This window comes from Sciurus vulgaris (assembly GCF_902686455.1).
Source record: "Sciurus vulgaris genome assembly, chromosome: 4".
Lineage (NCBI taxonomy): Eukaryota > Metazoa > Chordata > Mammalia > Rodentia > Sciuridae > Sciurus > Sciurus vulgaris.
This window is the reverse complement of record NC_136464.1, coordinates 140,009,923-140,028,331: the sequence shown is the minus strand read 5'-3', so window position 1 is coordinate 140,028,331 and position 18,409 is coordinate 140,009,923. Positions and strand designations below refer to the sequence as shown.

The 18,409-nt window shown below is 34.7% G+C and overlaps 1 protein-coding gene across 11 annotated transcripts in view; it reads right to left on the bottom strand.

The window, feature by feature from the left end:
* The window catches only part of DGKH (diacylglycerol kinase eta), a 179,354-nt gene that overhangs the window by 13,068 nt on the left and 147,877 nt on the right, over positions 1-18,409 (bottom strand). For 4 of the 11 annotated variants that reach the window (XR_013763222.1, XM_079136503.1, XM_079136508.1 and 1 more), the window contains 10 exons: positions 16,261-16,368; positions 13,893-14,006; positions 13,496-13,630; positions 12,407-12,570; positions 10,525-10,630; positions 9,146-9,238; positions 6,262-6,381; positions 5,812-5,917; positions 4,227-4,357; positions 687-768 (listed from right to left, as the gene is read on the bottom strand). Coding sequence is in view for 9 of the 11 variants with exons in the window: in XM_079136503.1 (XP_078992629.1) it covers positions 687-768; positions 4,227-4,357; positions 5,812-5,917; positions 6,262-6,381; positions 9,146-9,238; positions 10,525-10,630; positions 12,407-12,570; positions 13,496-13,630; positions 13,893-14,006; positions 16,261-16,368 (1,159 nt within the window). In the remaining 2 variants the exon portion in view is untranslated. Of the gene's footprint in view, positions 1-685; positions 769-4,226; positions 4,358-5,811; positions 5,918-6,261; positions 6,382-9,145; positions 9,239-10,510; positions 10,631-12,406; positions 12,571-13,495; positions 13,631-13,892; positions 14,007-16,260; positions 16,369-18,409 lie in introns of those variants that run through there. The other 7 variants (XR_013763223.1, XM_079136506.1, XM_079136507.1 and 4 more) reach the window with 5 other exon arrangements.

The window sequence follows — 18,409 nt, the reverse complement described above, 5'->3', positions numbered from 1 at the left end:
AATCAGTTTGCTAATGTGTGAGGTCAGACAACCTCTTCACAAAATGGTGTGAAATATTTGAAAATTAGTGAAAAGATGACTTACAAAGCAACTGAAAAACAGAATTATAAGATACCACAGATTGTCAGAAAACATGATGATATCAAATACCCACTCTGTTCTGTAACTTAATATAATAGCATTATTTTTAAACTTTTAAATGGAGTAGATCCAACTTGTTTAAGTCTACACACATGTATACATGCTCTTTCCCTACAGGCTTCATGAGCTCTTTGCATTCCACTGGGCTGCTACGGTGATTTTGAATCCTTCTGGAAAACATTCTTTCTCAAGCTAGTGTTACTCTCAAGCTTGAGATAATTAAAAGGTGACATTTTTATCATATTTAATTGACCCAGAAAAATATTTTCTCATATAACATCAGGACATTCCCAAAAATCAGTTCTAATATGACTATACATGTCCTGAGAATGTGATAAAGATGAGACTTAAAAGTAAGGCAAAATCCTAGAGGAAGATACCAGTGCCTGTTATCTAAATTTAAATGTGCATGCATTTACAATCTTATTTAGGTTCTTTCATTTGAGTAGAACATTTAGGTATGCTTTATACTTTGTGATAACATAGGTATCTACTTACAAAATATATTTAAATATTAAATATTTTATTTTAGGCCATATACATACTGTATTCTCCAGAATAAAAATGTCTCTGTATTGAGGTAGACTCTTCAGAGTTAATATTTGGTTTAATGAGATCAATGTTTTCCTGTAACAGAGTGACATTAACTTCTTAGCTAATTTTATTTCAGTTGGAGTCCAGTACTTTTATGTCTCCTGGGAGCCAAGCTGTGATAAAGTTATGCTATAACATTTCTTGTATTTTTTCTTTCTTTATATCATATGTCATATTGTCACGTATCATTGTTATACTTATTTTTATCATATTCTTTACGATTGGCTTTTTCATTCTTTGGATGAATGGGTCTAATTTTGCCAAAGCATACTTTTTCAGTTATCCTTCCATACATACACACAATTTTTCAAGCTAAAAAGAAAAACACTTTAACATTTTCTTTGACATCCCTTACTTTCTCCTACTAGGTTCCAGCAGGGAAAATATTAGAATCAGTTTGCTTCTTCATCTGCTAAAGCACATTAGAAATGTTTTCTCTTTCCCAGTTTTATATAATTATTAACTTATTCATTTTTTGTAGTACTAGGGAGTGAACCTAGGGCCTTGTGCGTGCTAGGCAAGCATGCTGCCACTGAGCTACATCCCTACCTGCTCTTCCCAACTTTAGATGGTCACACTGCCATTTCTAGTTGTTTCAGTGATAAAGTAGTGCTTAAGTCAACCTCTCAGTAGCAGTTAGCCAGGTGAAGCACCTCAAAAGAGGGTATCCCTAAGGTAAGAAAGCATTTTGCATTATTAAGCAATGGAAATAAGGCCAATGTGGATGGGGCGTAGCCCAGTGAGAAATTAGAGACTCCATGGGAGGTCATGTAAGTAGGAAGAATCTCAAAGGCCTCCATAAAGATGTGAGCCTTTATTCTCAGAGCAATGGAAAGTCACTGAAAGGTTTTAAGTAGAAAACTCATATACTTGATTGATGACATTAAAATATGACTGTGGTTGCAATGTGGATAATGGACTGAGGAGACAAAGTAGCAGTGAAAAAGCCAGTTAGGAAGCTACTGACTTTTCACAAACAAGCTGTAACACTAGTGTGGAGCAGCACTGTAGAAAGGAAATCAGAGCAATGAATGGAGACTAGGATCAATGTGATGTGGTGAGAGGCTTCACAGGTTGTGGAGCAGGGTGAAGGGGGTGGGTAAGGAAGAGAAAGGTGTTAACAGGGACTCTGGATTTCTCTGCTTTCTAGCACTTGGAGAGCCAGAAGCTTGATTTACTGAAACACTAAACACTGGCAAAGGGGCAGAACAGGGGTGGGACAGGAGATCAAGAGCCTGGCTGGAATATGTTAAGATTCTATCCCTGTGTGATATTCAAATATCAAGTAGAAACAGTTGGGGATGCAATCCTGAAGTTCACAAATGATGTCAGGCAGGGACAGAGGGATAACTTGTGCACCACTGATATAATCACAAGTAGCATTTGTAGCAATGGGGATGGATGAGATGACCCAAAGGACAGGTAATCTTTCACTCATGTTGAGAGGCTATTCTCTGCTCTGACAACCACAATCACAGAATGTCAGGGGAGACTGGTCTAGCTTCATGATTTTGTACTACAAAAGGCTCTTTTGTAAAAAAAATGTCCTTTCTTCGTTCCCTTACACACTGTTTCACATCCAAAAGAGTTAAAAAGGCCAGTGTCAACACAAATTTATTAAAAGTTTAAAGATATAAAATATAATTTGCATTAAAAATAAAACCAAACAGAGTTGGGTGCCATGGTGCATGCCTATGATCCCAGCAGCTCAGGAGTCTGAGGCAGGAGGATTGCAAGTTCAAAGCCAGCCTCAGCAAAAGTGAGGCGCTAAGCAACTCAGTGAGACTCTGTCTTTAAATAAAATACAAAATAGGGCTGGGGATGTGGCTCACTGGTCAAGGGCCCCTGAGTTTAACCTCCAGTACCAAGAGAAAAAAAAAAAAAAAAAAAAACCCAAAACAAAAAACAAAAAAAAAGAAACAAAGAAAAAATAAACAGAAAGTTTACTAAAATAAGTCTTAACCATTTCTTTTCTACTCTTATTTTTTCCTCAACCAGGTCCTATCAATCAAGTTTTCCTCACGGTATGTATGAGATTTGTTTTGTCATTCTGCAAATATGTGCTTCATTCAATGTGTGTGTGTATTTCTCTGTTTTTATATGTATTTGTATAACATATATGCATATATGTATTTATATAGCACACAGCACACAGATCTATTTTAATATGTATTTTTTATACAAACAGAGTTTTCTTTGAATATATGCAAATTTATCGTCAATGAGAAACAGGCCTCTAGAGGACAGATATCACTTAGAGAAACTGGCACAATACCATAATACACTGAATAGAGCTACACTATAAATACTATAGCCTGCCAAAGGTATCAGAAGCTATACAAATGTACTGGATATAAAGATCCCCTACATTCATTATTTTTGTGCACTCATTTCAAGTTCTGAAGTCAATCTTGGCTTTAACTCTACCATTGTATACTTTGTTCTGTTCCAGAATTAGATGTCTCAATCAAGTTAATTACCTATTATTTCATTATTATTCTAGCTAAAGATTTTTAGGTATAAATGGTGTTCACCTTTTGATGTGATAAACCGCCGTCTGACTACTCAATAAAGACCTATATTTTACACTACCATTATCTCTTCAAAGATTTCTGCCTACTTACATAGACAAAGGCACAAGAGTTGGTGGATGTGTTAGGAATTCACTGCCATAATTCTAGGCATTCTAAACTTGGTCTATGATAAAAGGATTTGCTCCAACAATGTTATCTATTATAGTTTTTCAAGGACAGTATAGGGCAAGAAAATTTAACATGAATAAAATCCTACTCCTAACAGAGAAACAGGCTAGTGGGCTATTTCTACTGTTGAGTCTCAACCCAAAGAAGAAAAGGGAATTGCTGCAGATCATTGATAAATGATTTTCCTTCCCTATCCCAAATAATAAATAAGCTCTGAGCTGCTTTAAGCACAGCTATGTATAATTTTTGCTTCAAGGAAGTTTGAATTAATTAATTAGTTGTTGATGCAACACTAATTAATTACAACAAAATTAATCACAACAAAATCATACAACTATAAGTAGTCATTGTTATAAGTCTCTCATATAATCCCATGTAATAGAAAGGCTTTGTCTTAAGTTGTTATCTTTGTATTAGATTTTTTTAAAGTGTTTTCCAGCAACAATTACCCACTTCCATGCTGATCCAATCCAATGAGCTGATGGAAACATGACCCATTTGGAAATATTAGCACAGAAAGTCACAACAATGGGATGCAGAGAAAAATTACTAAGCTCATGCAGTGTGTTAGCTATAATACAGAATGATTTTTGACAAGAAAATATTGCTGACACATTCTTGTTTAGAAAGCACACAAGGGCCTCAGACCACAGGACAGGGAATGCTAGATTACTGCACATTTGCATAACACAAGCCAAGCTGAAAGCACATAACAGAAGAGGCACAGGAGAAAGAATTCTGCTTTGGAAGAAAAATTTCAAGAGCAGAAGAGTAGCACAAAGGAAATACCTTAAGATCTCGCCTTTCCAGATGCAAAAGTTCAGCCCCTCTGATGTCATGACGGATGAAGATTTCTTTGTACTCTCCCAAATTGAGCAGATCCAGCCAAGCAGCAACTTCCTCAGTGCCCCATTTCTGAACTACCAAAGTTAAGAGCAAAACCCCCTTAATTTCTACATGCTCAATGCATTACAAAGCAAAGGTTGGCCAAAGAAGATGCAAAACAGAGTGCAGCAGCAGTGCTAGCAAAGGAAAGGTCAAAGGTGTTGTTCAACAGAACTATAGTTCTATTTTTTTTTTTTTTTTTCCCATGCAGGTTACCGACTATCAATCAACACAAGGATCTGACACAAGGTAGACGTTGGCTACCGTGCACCCATGCCTTTAGCTTTTGTTTAATTTCCTCATTAAAACTATGCAGGCCACACAACATACATAAAAATTTATTTTGAATCATTAGGATCAGAGGTGCAAGGTCTGAATAAGCTCTGCTAATTTCCTTAAGACAGTGGATGAAAACAGTTATAGTCAGAAATGAGTCACAAATGCTAATTAGAATTTAAAATCTGTTATGGGATACTCAATTTTACACACTTTTATGTTAAAGGCTTGCTGACTTCAAGTGTTGCCTTTATTGATTCTACTGCTCTTGATACTTGTGGCAATAAGTGTGCTGTTAAATCAATTTAAGGTCATTTAAAAAATTGTCAGTTTCGCTCTTTTAGTTGAATCATGTTATTTTTCAGTATGTATAATCATTCTCATACATTTTATTCAACATTGATTAGCTTAATAAAAGACTACTTATTTGCAGTATTTGGCTTTTAAATGCCCTTCAATAGCTGTTCTACGAATATCGTAAGTAGGTTTTATATCATTTTTAAAAAACGAGATCACTAAACTCAGAAGAATTTATAAAATTCTTATAAGCTAAGGATTTATGAAGATGATCTGCATATGAAAGGCAGCTCTCATGTGTGCAGAACCTGAAGGTGTTTCAGACTAATACAGCAGTAAGTTTCATCTTTAAGAGAAGGTGGAAAAGGAGCTAGAAAAATGGCAGCACAGAGGGTTTAATTTTGCTTGAGAATGCAGGTAGCATAGCCGATGGTCATTATCAAGGGGTTAACATGGTGTCCTTAGAACAGGAGAAAAGAAGATATAACTTTAGGTGGAGAAATACATTTAGCAACTTTATTTAAGAGTCAATGAAAGTTTCTATGTTCCATTTTTCAGAGTGATCTCAATTTTGGACTCTGAAGAAGAAAAACAAGTTACACACTGATATCTTGAGTTGCTGTTGAGAAAGATAAAGACCCATCTGAACAGACATAATGATATCCACCAAACAAAGAGGAAGAAAGTTAACAACCACTTCATTTTCTTCTAGGCTTCATAACTACTTAGACATAATCTAGGTGTGATATGATTTTTATGGTAAAATTCACTATTTTAAAATTTTAAAGTGTATGTTTCAATGATATTTAGTACATTCATGAGGGCAATGCTCATCACTATCTGGCTCTAAACATTTTCAACACTTCAATGGTATCACCTTAATATGCTATTTTTTCCTATCACGTGGCCTACCTACCAGGCTGAGAACTTGTCTTCTGCTTCTGAACTTTTTCCTTTTTAAACTTTGGCACTATACGAAATACTGTGCTTCTGTTCCTTTTGGTACAATCCATAGGAGGTTCCTGTTCAAACAGAGCAAAAAGGAATTGTTTTAGGATATTAAGAGAAGAAAAGTTCACTTTTAACAGAGATAATATAAGAATAGCTTATCAATACTACATATTGTAGAACAGAAGTGATTTCTTCAAAAAAATTCATGGTATAATGTATTTATGAAAATCTCTTAAATTTCCATATAATACTTGTGTTCATAAACATGCCTTTTCTCCCTTACTTAAGAACAGTACTTTTGAGAATAGTGTTTGAAATTTATTTTCCCCTACATATCCTTTTTCGAAGATAAGCTTTGATTCTATTGCTATATGGTCTATAATCATAAAGATACAGATGACTGAAATTTACATACCTCATCTTCATTGGGGTGTAAGATATAATAAAGCCAGGGGATCTCTGTTAATTTCTGTAACTCCACCTCCACAGAGTGTAAGGCACGGGACACCCGCTCTTCATGTGGAGATTCCAACTGCTATTTACCAGCAGATTAAAAAACAAAACAAAACAACACTCAGCAACCAACTTCAACCAGAACAACTATTTAATTTTGAAGGAGAACATCCTCATTTATTATGCTAATTTTCAAATAAGAGTATATTAAAAAACTAAATTCTTTTATATTTTCATTTTAAAATATCGGATAGATTTATTCTAATTCTTAATTCCCAAAGATGACTTATGTAGCTAACCTGACTTTAATAATATCGCAGAGAAAGTACTGCTCTTAGTGTTTCTAAGTAAACCTTTCCCTCCCTCTGTTCCTCCTTCCTTCCTTTCTCCTTCCTCCATTCTAAGCATCTATATACCCATTTTTCATGCTTACAATAGTGAGTGGTTTCATTATTCTACTGATTTGTGCCACAAATCTTTCTGATTGACATGGATCATCATATGAACAAATAATATTTCGTTAACTTGTCATAAACTTATCATAAAAAGAAATGTAGAAAAATCTCCTTGAAAACCAAAAGAATGAGTTTAAGGGGAAAAAAATAAATTTAAGAACAATGTGTGATGAAAAGCTGTTGTAAAAATCAGGGTGAAGCCAAAAACCTAAGTGGTTAATAAGCTAGAATAGGGTTTGGATACATTTAGTGACTTTAATTGGTCACCAGTTACTTACCTTTAATTCATTCACAACAGTTAGTGAAATGCATGTACAGATTCTGTAAATGACTAAAGAGGAAATAAACACTGCTATGCCCAGAACTGGAAAGCGGCTGACTGGGTTCTAGTCCTGGCCTTGTGATTAATAAACTGTGCATCCAAGGGAGGGGTAATCGCTCTCAGGAGCCTTAGTTTTTCTCTTTCAGAAACAGCACAGTGGGGCATTATTTCTGAGGTCTCTTCCAGCTAACTGGCACTTTTAGAAATTACTTTAAAACTGTAGAGGATCTATATACCGGCTCATTTACTTTTAGAATTGAAAGTTCAGAGAGCATATTGCTATTATTTATTTGAACATTATTTTTTTGTTGTTTTTCCCCTAGGTTTTTAAAGGTATCTACCTTTACTAGTCATTAATAAAAATATGGAGATTCTCTTCCCTAATGTGTAACATTTACCACTTTCATTTTAGTTTAAGGATATATGCTTTATAAAATTGATAAAATAGTTATGACATCTTCATTCTAAAAGTAAAACAAAGAATAAACCTTAGTTGTTCTAAAATATGATCAACTATTATGATTTTGCTATTGTTAAGTGTGGACAAAATTAACTGGAAAACATTTTAAATCAAACATTTATATTTGACAATGACAGAAAATTAAACGTGTGTATAGGGGGGTGTCTTTCCATTTTCACATAATACAATTGATAAATATTTAAAAAGTAGCACAAAGAGGGTATTTTTGGTGGTGAAGACAAAATCATGCTTCTAGTTCTTGTCAGAAATTTTATTAAATGCAATTCAAATTATAAAAGAAACATTCCCTCAATATAAAAATTGGAACCCAGAACCCAAGTCAAAACTCATAGGATTTCCTATAGGACGTTTTTAGAAAAGCAGAAAAGATTCTGTTTAACAGTAGTAGTGCCAAAAATAGCCAAGTGGATGTTTCCACTGATTTAAAAAAAAAAAAAAAATTTAATTTTATTTGCAGTGCTGAGAATCAAACCCAGTGCCTCACACATGTGAGGTGAGTGCTCTACCACTGAGCTACAACCCTAGTCCTCCATTGATTTTTATCAAGAGGTAACTGAAATTTCTCCCTAAGTTTTTCTGGAAGGCCATAGCAGTGACAGAAGCTGTATTTCTGTATCCCAAGGAAAATACAGAAAGGGCGCTCACTTTCATGCAGCCTTCAAGCTTCTCAGAGCAAAGGATGCTCCAAGAGTGGCACTTTTTTGGCCCACAATTAAACAAAAATTTCAAGCATGATTACTTAGGCTGGCTATCTGAAGGACCTCCTATTTATATACCCCCTAGGACAAGTATTATGACTTTAATGATTTCTATGACTTTATTTAGGTGTATATCTGCCCAAGCAGAGATGAAATTACAATCAAGCAACATGTTTTGAGATCACCACCTATCAATTATAATAGTTTGAGGAGGGGAAAAGACAGTTAATGCTCTAGGCATTCCACAGGGGGACCACAGCATATGTGAAAATGCCACAAGCGAACTCTAGGTGGCGACAAGATCCAACATCCTAGAACATTTGGAAATGGTCAAGTATTTTTAAAAGACTGACTCTAGGTTACCATTTATGCTTTAGGTCTGTGGACTGCATCGGATTTAGACTTGCCTAAACTTGATTTCCAGGGCCAAGCTGTGTTAAACTAGGGATATTTCCTGAAATTTAGTTCTTTGAATGTTGCATGTACACACAGTGTTCTTTAAGCAAATCTGAAGGACCTGTCAATAATATTTCAAATGTCAATTTGGGGCATAAAACCTTGGATTTCCTCTAATTTTATGCAAAACTGAGGAATGATTACTACAATTTATAAAGCTCAAGTCTTTCAAAGCTGACTGGGAGAGTAGGGTGCTATAAACACATGACATACATCTAGGAGGGGAATATCTACTTCTCTTAACCTGAATCATAACTCCCAAATTTAGCCCTATATTTTCTGGAAGGCAAAAGTCTGGCAAAAAGAAGGTCCAAGGATGGAGACCAGAGGGTTGTTCTAGCCTTAGGATCTGCTGAATGCACATTCCCTAATGAAGGAAAGGCCCAGATATTTATTTCATCATTGTTATATCATCAATCACTTCTTTTCCTTACCAAAGGAACCCTGCCAACTAGCAAAGATTCTGTTTCATTATACAGCGCCTTCACATTGATGGCTATTTCAGTGGCAGTATCTCTTGTAAGATTCTAGAAAAGAAGAATATCAAAGATACATAGTTCTGAATTAAATTGGGATTCCATCATCAGTAAACACTTTAAATTGCATTTATTCATAATTTAAATTCACATCAGTTTAAAAAAAATCTATCAAAATTCTATTATAGGCACAAATCTATAATAAAAAATTAAAATCTATCAAAATATATGCAAATGAACCTTACATGATACCATTCGCAATTGGGATAAATGAAAACAATGCATAAAATTAACTGTAGGAATAATGTCCTACTATAATAATTTCACAGCCACTTCCTATTGTGATTGCAATAGGCTCAAGTGTTGATAATATCCATTTAAAATGTCACATGACACTAATGATCTCCACCTGAGCAGTTGTTTCTCCAGTAAATCGTCAATCATGTCATCTCTCATGGTTCTTGGCATATTTTTAACTATATAAATACATATAACACATAAAGTATGTGTGAATTGGCTTTTGGTGTAAGTCAATAGCAGATTATTAATAGGTAAGCTTTTATTGAGTCCAAAATTAAACACAGACTGTGTATGGGGGTTGGTACTCTTAACAAGTCTTTGATGTTCAAGGGTCAACTCTAGTTAGTTCCATCTACTGACTTTCACTTTCAGTAGTGCCAATCAAATTGCTTTTTAGACTGTAGTCTTGAGAACTAGCATTTACTTAAGTGCTAATTTAAGTAACTTCAATTAAATAATTACAAGGATAATGCTATCAGTTTTCTCTATACTATACCATTGTACCATATTTCATAATTCAAGAGTTATGTTCTATCTACTGTTATTAACTTCTACATTAAAAATTTTATAGAAGTATCAACTTAAAATTTAGTCAGACAAAATGATGTAGGAATAATTTCAGTGCACAATTTCAAAAGCGAGCAAACATCTCTAACAGGACGCACACTCATTTTTTTTTTTTTTTCTCATTTTTAAGTTTGGCCTTTATTACGGTGCAGGGGAAAGGTTAAAAAAGGAGTAAGGAAAGATGATAGCAGTTAAAAAGATTTGAAGGAAGGTGGCAAGTGACTAAAAGTGAAATGCAAAAAAAAAAAAAAAAAAGAAAAACAATGAGGAGAACTGAAGGACAGGAATGAAAAACATGGTAGAAAAGGACAACAAAAAACTTGGTCACAAATTTCCCAGAAGCCTCTGGTAGAGAGTCATACAGACTATATCACTTTCTTTTACAGGATGTGGCGTATTTTATACCATTACGATCACATGTGTAATACCAAAAGAATCTGTGGAATGAGAATTTACCATTAGATCCTCACCTCCGGGTACCTTGGGTTGGCTTTATTCAGTGCATGTGAGCATGCATTCACGGCATGGGCCAGTTCTTGCTCCAGAAGACAGTGAATTGTGGCTGCATCACAAATTCTAAAAATAAAAAAAAATTAAAAAAATGAGCAAAAAATTTGGGGGGCATTGCTGATTTTTTTTTCCATTTCTTTTTGGAGTATAAAAGTAGTAGGAGAAATAACCTATGAAGATCAGCAAGGAAAAAAAAAGTTTTTTAAAAAATATTTTTAGTTGTAGATGGACACAATACCTTTATTTTATTTATGTATACTTTATGTGATGCTGAGAATCAAACCCAGTGCCTCACGTATAACGGACAAGCACTCTACCACAGAGCCACAACCCCAGTCCAGGAAATAAGTTTTAAATGGTTGCTTAATTATGGAGGGCACAGGGTATATTTATAAAACATAGACCTCAATGCAACAAAAGATCTTAAAAATAAAAACTCTTTATGTAAAAAGTTAGGTTCATAATCAGAGATGAACATTTTAAAGTTTAACAAAATGGAGTGATACTTCATTTTGCAGTATCATTAGAGAGAGAAATCACAAATATAGAGTAGAAACTTTGACTCATTGAAAGTTCAAATACAACAAATTAGGGGAACACATTTATAATCTGTGTATTAGTGCATTATCTTACTTAATGTTCACAACCTTAAGGGGTAGCTATGGTTAGTTTTCTCCACTTTATGGATGAAAACGTTCAGCTCAAAAAGACTGAGTATGTGTATACAGCTAATAAGTGATAAAGTCAGGACCTATGTCCATCTAACTCCGAAGCCCGTTGTCATACTCCTCAAGTAGACAAACCTCTAAGAATAGTCCTGGAAAGTAAAATCATAGAAGGGACCAAGGCAAAGAAAAGAAAGAAGGAAAGGTTCACCAACTAGTAGAAAATAATGCAAAGTTTGCAGGTGAGCAAGAAGGCAAGATTAGACAAATGCTTTTTGCTTCTGACATCTCTGAGAGAAGATCTTTAATCTAGAAAGAACAGAAAAATACCAGAAGTCCTATATACTTGAATCAGGAGTAAAGGAGAAGAATTTAATTATTAAAGATCATACAACTGGACATTCAAAGCACAAAGGGGCCTACAAATGAGCCTCAGCATTATAATCAAATAATGTTGAGCAACCATGGAGAATAGGTAATTTACCAGAACAGAAAAGGATCAATGTTATCCTCACTTCTGGTTCTAATGATTTTCATATGCTTTATACTCAGAACCTACGCCTTATCTCTTCCTTTTCTGTCTACCAAAATTAATTTATTTCTGGTCTCTAAATTTCTGTGGTATACTTGTTAGAAACTGGTTCTAGGACTTTGTTTTTTTCTTTTTTTTTTTTTTTTTTTCAGTCTGACTCTCTTTTGGAAATAGAGTTAATATTTGGGCTTCTCTTTACATTCCATAAACATTTAATTAATAAATATAAGGTGGGGCCAGTGTTGTAGCTCAGTGGTAGAGTGCTTGCCTAGTATGTGTGAGGCACAGGGTTCAATTCTCAGCACCACATAAAAATAAATAAAATAATAAACATCTAAAAATATTTTAAAAATAAAAAATATATAAGGCAATATGCAAGTGAATAATATAGTGGGAGAATCATAACATAAAAGAGGAAATGATAATAGAGAGAGTATTATGTGGCAGAGTAAGTTAGTCATGTTTCCAAAAGTACATCTGGTCTGAGGACTTGATAAAGGAGGGCGGCAATTATAGAGGCAAACATGAGGCAGCAAATGCATCCCTTTTTGATCCTACAAGCAACTTAAACTACAACAAATAAACAAAGAAAAACTTGCTAAGACTAGAGTTCTCACAGTCTGGAAAGCCCGCAGAACCTCCTACCTAGTAATAAGCTCTTCTGCAGCCTGGGAGCACAGCTGCATCTGTGACACCTCTTCTGTTGCCAGGTCAACGGCATGTTGGATGAACAAATGGGTTCGAAGAACTGTTTTACCAGAGTCACACTTCTGTTTATCTTCCCAAGATTTTAGAGTGCTTTCAAAGGCCTGTTTAAAAGCAGTATCACAATAAATGTTTAGTGTACAGCTCTGAGACCCAGGTAAATGTGTATTTAGACATTACATAAAAATCCTTGAAACTATGCTTTCTTTTTCTCTAACACTTCATTAAATAAACCACAAACATAAAACAAGACATTTTAAAGTCTTCCAATGTATCACAACAAATAAAGAGTAAGGTGATTGATGAGGATAAAAACATCACTGAAAATAAAGACTTTATGCTTCAACGTTTATTTCTTCAATTTGTGCTTTAATCTTTATCATTTTATTTTACTTTGCTATTTGAAAACCTTAACTATTTTATTTGATAGCATGAATATTGTCAATCTTATTTGTTAAGAGTTGGCCCTAATTAAAAATATATACTCCAAGGAAGACAAAACTAATGGAGACAGTAAAAAGATCAGAGGTTGCCAGGAATAAGGGAGGAGAGATGCTAGGTGAACCATAAGGGGTTTTAGGCAGTAAAACTATCTGCATGGCACTGTAATGGGGGATATAAGTGATTTATATGCTTATCAAAACTTCTAGGTGGACAACACAGAGTAATGTGAACTAGGATTTTAGTTAATAAAGTATTAATATTGGCTCATCAATTGTAACAAAAGTGCCATGCTAATGCAAAATATTAATAATAGGGAAATGTGTGTGCCATGGGAGGAAGGAAGTGTGTGGGAACAGAATTAGAGTTCTCTGTACTTTTGCTCAATTTTTATATAAGATTAAATTTTTTCTAAAAAATATTTAATATAAAACAAAACAATAAATATTTGTTCACATTTAGGATCATAATGATTTAAATGTCGGATTTAAGAGAATTTAAATCTTTCCTGTTTTCTATTTTTCATGACAATTTAGGATTTTTAAAAACAGTTTAATGTAATTTCAGAAGAATCCATTGGTTACATACTCTGTCCCTTGTTAGCATCTGAGCTCTGTTTTTGTGCACAATTTTGATAATCCCTGGAGGCTGGACCCATGCTTCGCCATCCACCTGCACTGGGACTCCCTCATCACCAAATATGGTGATTTTTACCGTGCGGCACTGAAATAAAACACATTGTTTTAGAGTATAAATCATTCTGAGAAATTCGCCATCAATCTCTGCACGCATTCAGGCTTGATGTTCAGGCCGTTCTGTGGAATGGAATGCTATGCTAAACCACTGAGGATGACACACTTAGAACTGACATGACAGGAAAGTCAGTATCGTATAGAAGCATATCCAGGATAGGTGTCATTAGGAATAGCTTCCCCCGGCCCTCCATGGCCCAAGAAGTATAGTCGAGTTTGACAGAGAAACAAACCTGGGCTATTCGATGATGCTGCAGCTTAATGACCCTTGAAACTGCCATTTGCATGCTATCAAATACTGCAACAACTTCCAGGATCTTGTCATCAAATGAAGGTGCAGCAAATATCTGAAAGGAAAAACTACATGTCATTTTCACTGATGGTTTAGGTAAAGTGATACACTGAACAATAAAAACGCTGCTATCTATCTATATTTAGAAATAGGTAAAAAGGAAGTAAACATTAGAAAATGATAATCCAAGAAAAAAAATCACTGAAGATGGCTTACAATAAACATAATTTTTAAAAGGGATTTTAATAGCCACAGGAATATAAGACTCATCTACCTAAAGCACTGTTTGGGCTAATGCATTTCTAAAGGATTCATCTTGGTATAAATGTATCAAAGGTCTGTCATATCTAATTCAGAGGTTTTGCTAAGTTAATGTGTGTCATTTTGAGAAATCTAAGAAACCCAAAAGATAAAATTGTTTCATCAGGTAAAGCTAATGAACATGCGAATTATGATACGATTTACTTCGTTGTTCTAAGGGAGATCTTTCAACATTTTAGGGCATTAAACTATGGAAATGGAAACCTCGGGTGGCAAAATTCATGTTAACTGACTTTTCCTTTATGTTAGATACATCTTCACAATATTAATTTACTTAAAAATTTAAATTGGGGGCTGGGGTTGTGGCCTAGTGGTAGAGTGCTTGCCTAGCATGTGTGAGGCACTGGGTTTGATTCTCAACACCCCACGTAAATAAATGAATACAATTAAAGGTCCATCAACAACTAAAACATATATATGTAAGTTTAAATTTAGACCATATGACTGCCCTTTTTATCTCCTCTTTTCCTTTGTCATAAATAATTATAATTCTTGGGGCTGGGGATATAGCTCAGTTAATAGAGTGTTTGCCTGTCAAGCACAAGGCCATAGGTTCAATCCCCAGCACAGCCAAAAAAAAAAAAAAAAAAAAAGGAAGGATAATTACAATTCTAAAAACATCAACATAAAGTAGTATCCAAATTTAGAATTTTCACTGAAAATATCAGGAAACAAACTTTCTAACTGATGATTCCTTGTAATTTTTGTTACCAGACTGTCTAAATTTAAATCTAAACTCTATTACTTACTAACTATGGAAACTTTACCTCCATTTTATATTGGTAAAACTTAGATTAAAACTGTGGGGATTGGGCTGGGGATGTAGCTCAGTGGTAGGGCACTTGCCTAGCAGGATGGGTATTCAGTAATGAATACAAAGCTCTTAGAACACTGTGACTGACTACCCAGGGGTGTTCAAGGAACATCAGCTTTATTTGTCTTAATTACATTGATTTTTCTCATGTGAATTTTCAAAGATTATGGTAACACCTCACTTTTATTGCTATATATACTTCAATGATTGTGCCCTCTTTTTCATTCTTTGTGTGCACATGTGCATGTATTTCTAGGGATTGAACTCAGGGTCTCACACATGGTAAGCAAGTGCTCTACCACTGTTACACATCCCCAACCCCTTTTTCATTCTTTGGCCAAATGAGCCCTCTTGATATTTCTAAAGTAGTAATAGATACAATGTAAGTTTAGGAAGAAGTACAGAAAGTTATAGTGGTGGGCAGAATAACAATCCTCTTGCCACCCCCAAAATGTCCATGTCCTAATCCTCAGAACCTGTAAATGTGTTACCTTACTTGGCAAAACTAATTTTGCAGATGTAATTAAATATGGACCGTGAGATGGGGAAATTATCTAGGATGCTCTGGGTTGGCTCAAAGTAGTCACAAGGGTCACTAAAAAGTAGAAGAGGAAGGCAGAAAAGGAGACCAGAGTGAAGCAATGAAGATTCAGCCTGGCTTTACTGGCTTAGAAGACAGAGGGAGGAAGGTGAGCAGCCTCTGAAAGCTGAAAGGAGAGGAAACGTTTTCCCCTACCACTCCCAGAAGCCACACAGCCCTCTGACCTTGATTTTAACCCAGGGAGACTTTGACCATACAGAAATGTAAGATGGTAAACCTGTTTTCACTAAACTGGTGTTGTTATAGCAACAATAGAAAACTAATACAGGTAGGAAATTAAGAAGCAAGATATTCCCTTCTTCGTATCCTAAATTTACTTTCCCAAAGTAGATTTCTTTGCATTTACCAAAAAATTTGTTACCTACATCCCAGAATAAAAAATTTTAGAGTTAAACTCATGAAAAATTATCTAAATAAAACCTTAAAATAAATCCATTCTACCCCCACACCTTCCAGTATAAAACATTGACATTAAATTAAATTAATATTAAAAAGCACATCTTTAAAAGCAAGATATTCCATGAACTGAATCACTGTTGAGATAACAGACTCTATTTCTATTTTGCTACTTACATCATCCTCTTTGGTTCCACCCCAGAAGTTAGTGCCTCCGGCATAGCTAGGGATGTTTAATACCGCTATGCCTTGCAAACTGGGGAGAGGAATATACTGCCCATCGCACTGCAAAGCACAAAGTCTAGAGGTTAGACTTAACGAGCAACACCACTAGTTTGGAGGATAATAAAAACACCAAAGACAAAGGGAGAGGGAGCAAAGTGTGTTGGTTATGTTTGTTCTCTTGTAAATACCCTCCCACACATTACAAAGGCATTGATCCTATTTCTTAATTAAAAAAAAAAATTTTGAAAATATAAATAACTAAAACAAAAACGACTACAGAAAAGAGCATTTAGAAAAAGAAATGTGTTGCCTCTTCTTTTCCCTCAAGTCAGGCAGAACTTTTCTTGAAGCTTTTTTGGCTAGTTGGGCGATTCTCACTTGCTTTATGGTCCTCTCTGTACTAGATTTAGGCATCCTTTTGAAAGCAGCTCTTTAAGGGCAGGCTCTAGTCCAGTCCATTTCAGTAACACCTTTCTAAAAGGAACTGGTAGTTGGCTGAACTCAAAGCTGAGTTTTTCAAGGAGTCAGAAACAAAGCCAAACAAAAAACATGCTGTTGGAAAGCACCTGACACTCCTCACCTTCTCATTAATCACTTAAATGAGAACTGAACTACCACTTAAATGAAAACAACAACAACAAAAGGAATACTGTTGGTGAAGTAATTATATATGAGGTGAATAAATTTTACTGAGTAAAAACAGAATTGTTACTTTTTCACAAATGTTGTTTCTTCAATTAAACTTATGAAATTAATGTCTGTTTTACCCTGTTAATTCTTCAAGCCCAGCTACTAAGAAGGAGATAATCAGATAAGGAGCTGAATGTTTTCACCACAAAGAAATGATATGTGATTGAGGAGATCCATATGCTTACCCTGATTTGAACATTACGCAATGTGTACACGTACCAAAATATAACATGGTGCCCCAGTATTAACATGTACAATTTTATATGTAAATTAAAAATATATTAAATAACTTAGGAAAATGAGAATAATTATGTTACTTAAATTTTAGGATCACAATAATTTAAGCAGTATTTGGGCTGGGGTTGGGCTCAGTGGTAGAGTGCTTGCCTAGCACATGTGAGGCACTGTGTTTGATCCTCAACACCACATAAAAATAAATAAAGGTATTGTGTCCATCTACAACTAAAAAATATTTTTAAAATCAGTATTTAAACAGAGCCACCTGATGCAATTAAGTGAACATTTAATGTAATGGAAAGATTGTATTTTATTTTATAAAACTTTAAAATTGTGTGTGTGGGGGTTACTGGGGGTTGAACCCAGGGACACTCTACCAGCAAGGTATACCCACAGTCCATTTTACTTATTTTTATTTTGAGACAGGGTCTCACTTATTTTCCCAGACTGGCCTCAAACTTGCCACCTTCCCGCTTCAGTCTCCCTGAGTTGCTAGGATTATAGGCCTGTGTGACTGCACCGGCTTAAGTTTTATTTAAAAAGAGAAGAGTTTACAGATGTCATATTTAAAATAGATGCTATTTCTCCATTAAATATGTCTCATATTAAAAATTATTAACTTCATAAAAATTGCATTTTCATTTCCAATCAAAACTGTCTTTAACATTTAGAATAAATGAGAAACTAGTTTGAATCTATTTTCAACCACTGGAGTCACTGAGACCTCCTATGTTTTATTTACCTCTACAAGAGATTTTTACAATTCTTTTAACCATTAGATAGGCCGAGTATTTCATATTTAAAGATCCACATTGTAACCCAGCACCCAGGGCCATCCCTGTACATAGCTGGTACCAAATATATATTTGTCAAATGAATACTAATTACTTAGTAGAATAATGAACTTTTTCTAAATTCAATACATCGAACAGGTATCTTAATGTGCTTTAGAAAGAGTTCTTTTCAATCATGACTAACTTAAAGGAAATGGAAAAAAATGCTCTCTCTGTAAATATAAAAGAAGTATTTTTAAAACTGTTTAGAGCAGTCTTTGCAAATGGATCCACTTTATTTGCAAGCATGGTATGGAGAAAGATGAGCATTTTCAGAAGGAAGTGCCATGTATATTGCTAAATGTAATACGTATGCATTAAGCAAAACACCCCAAGTGCAG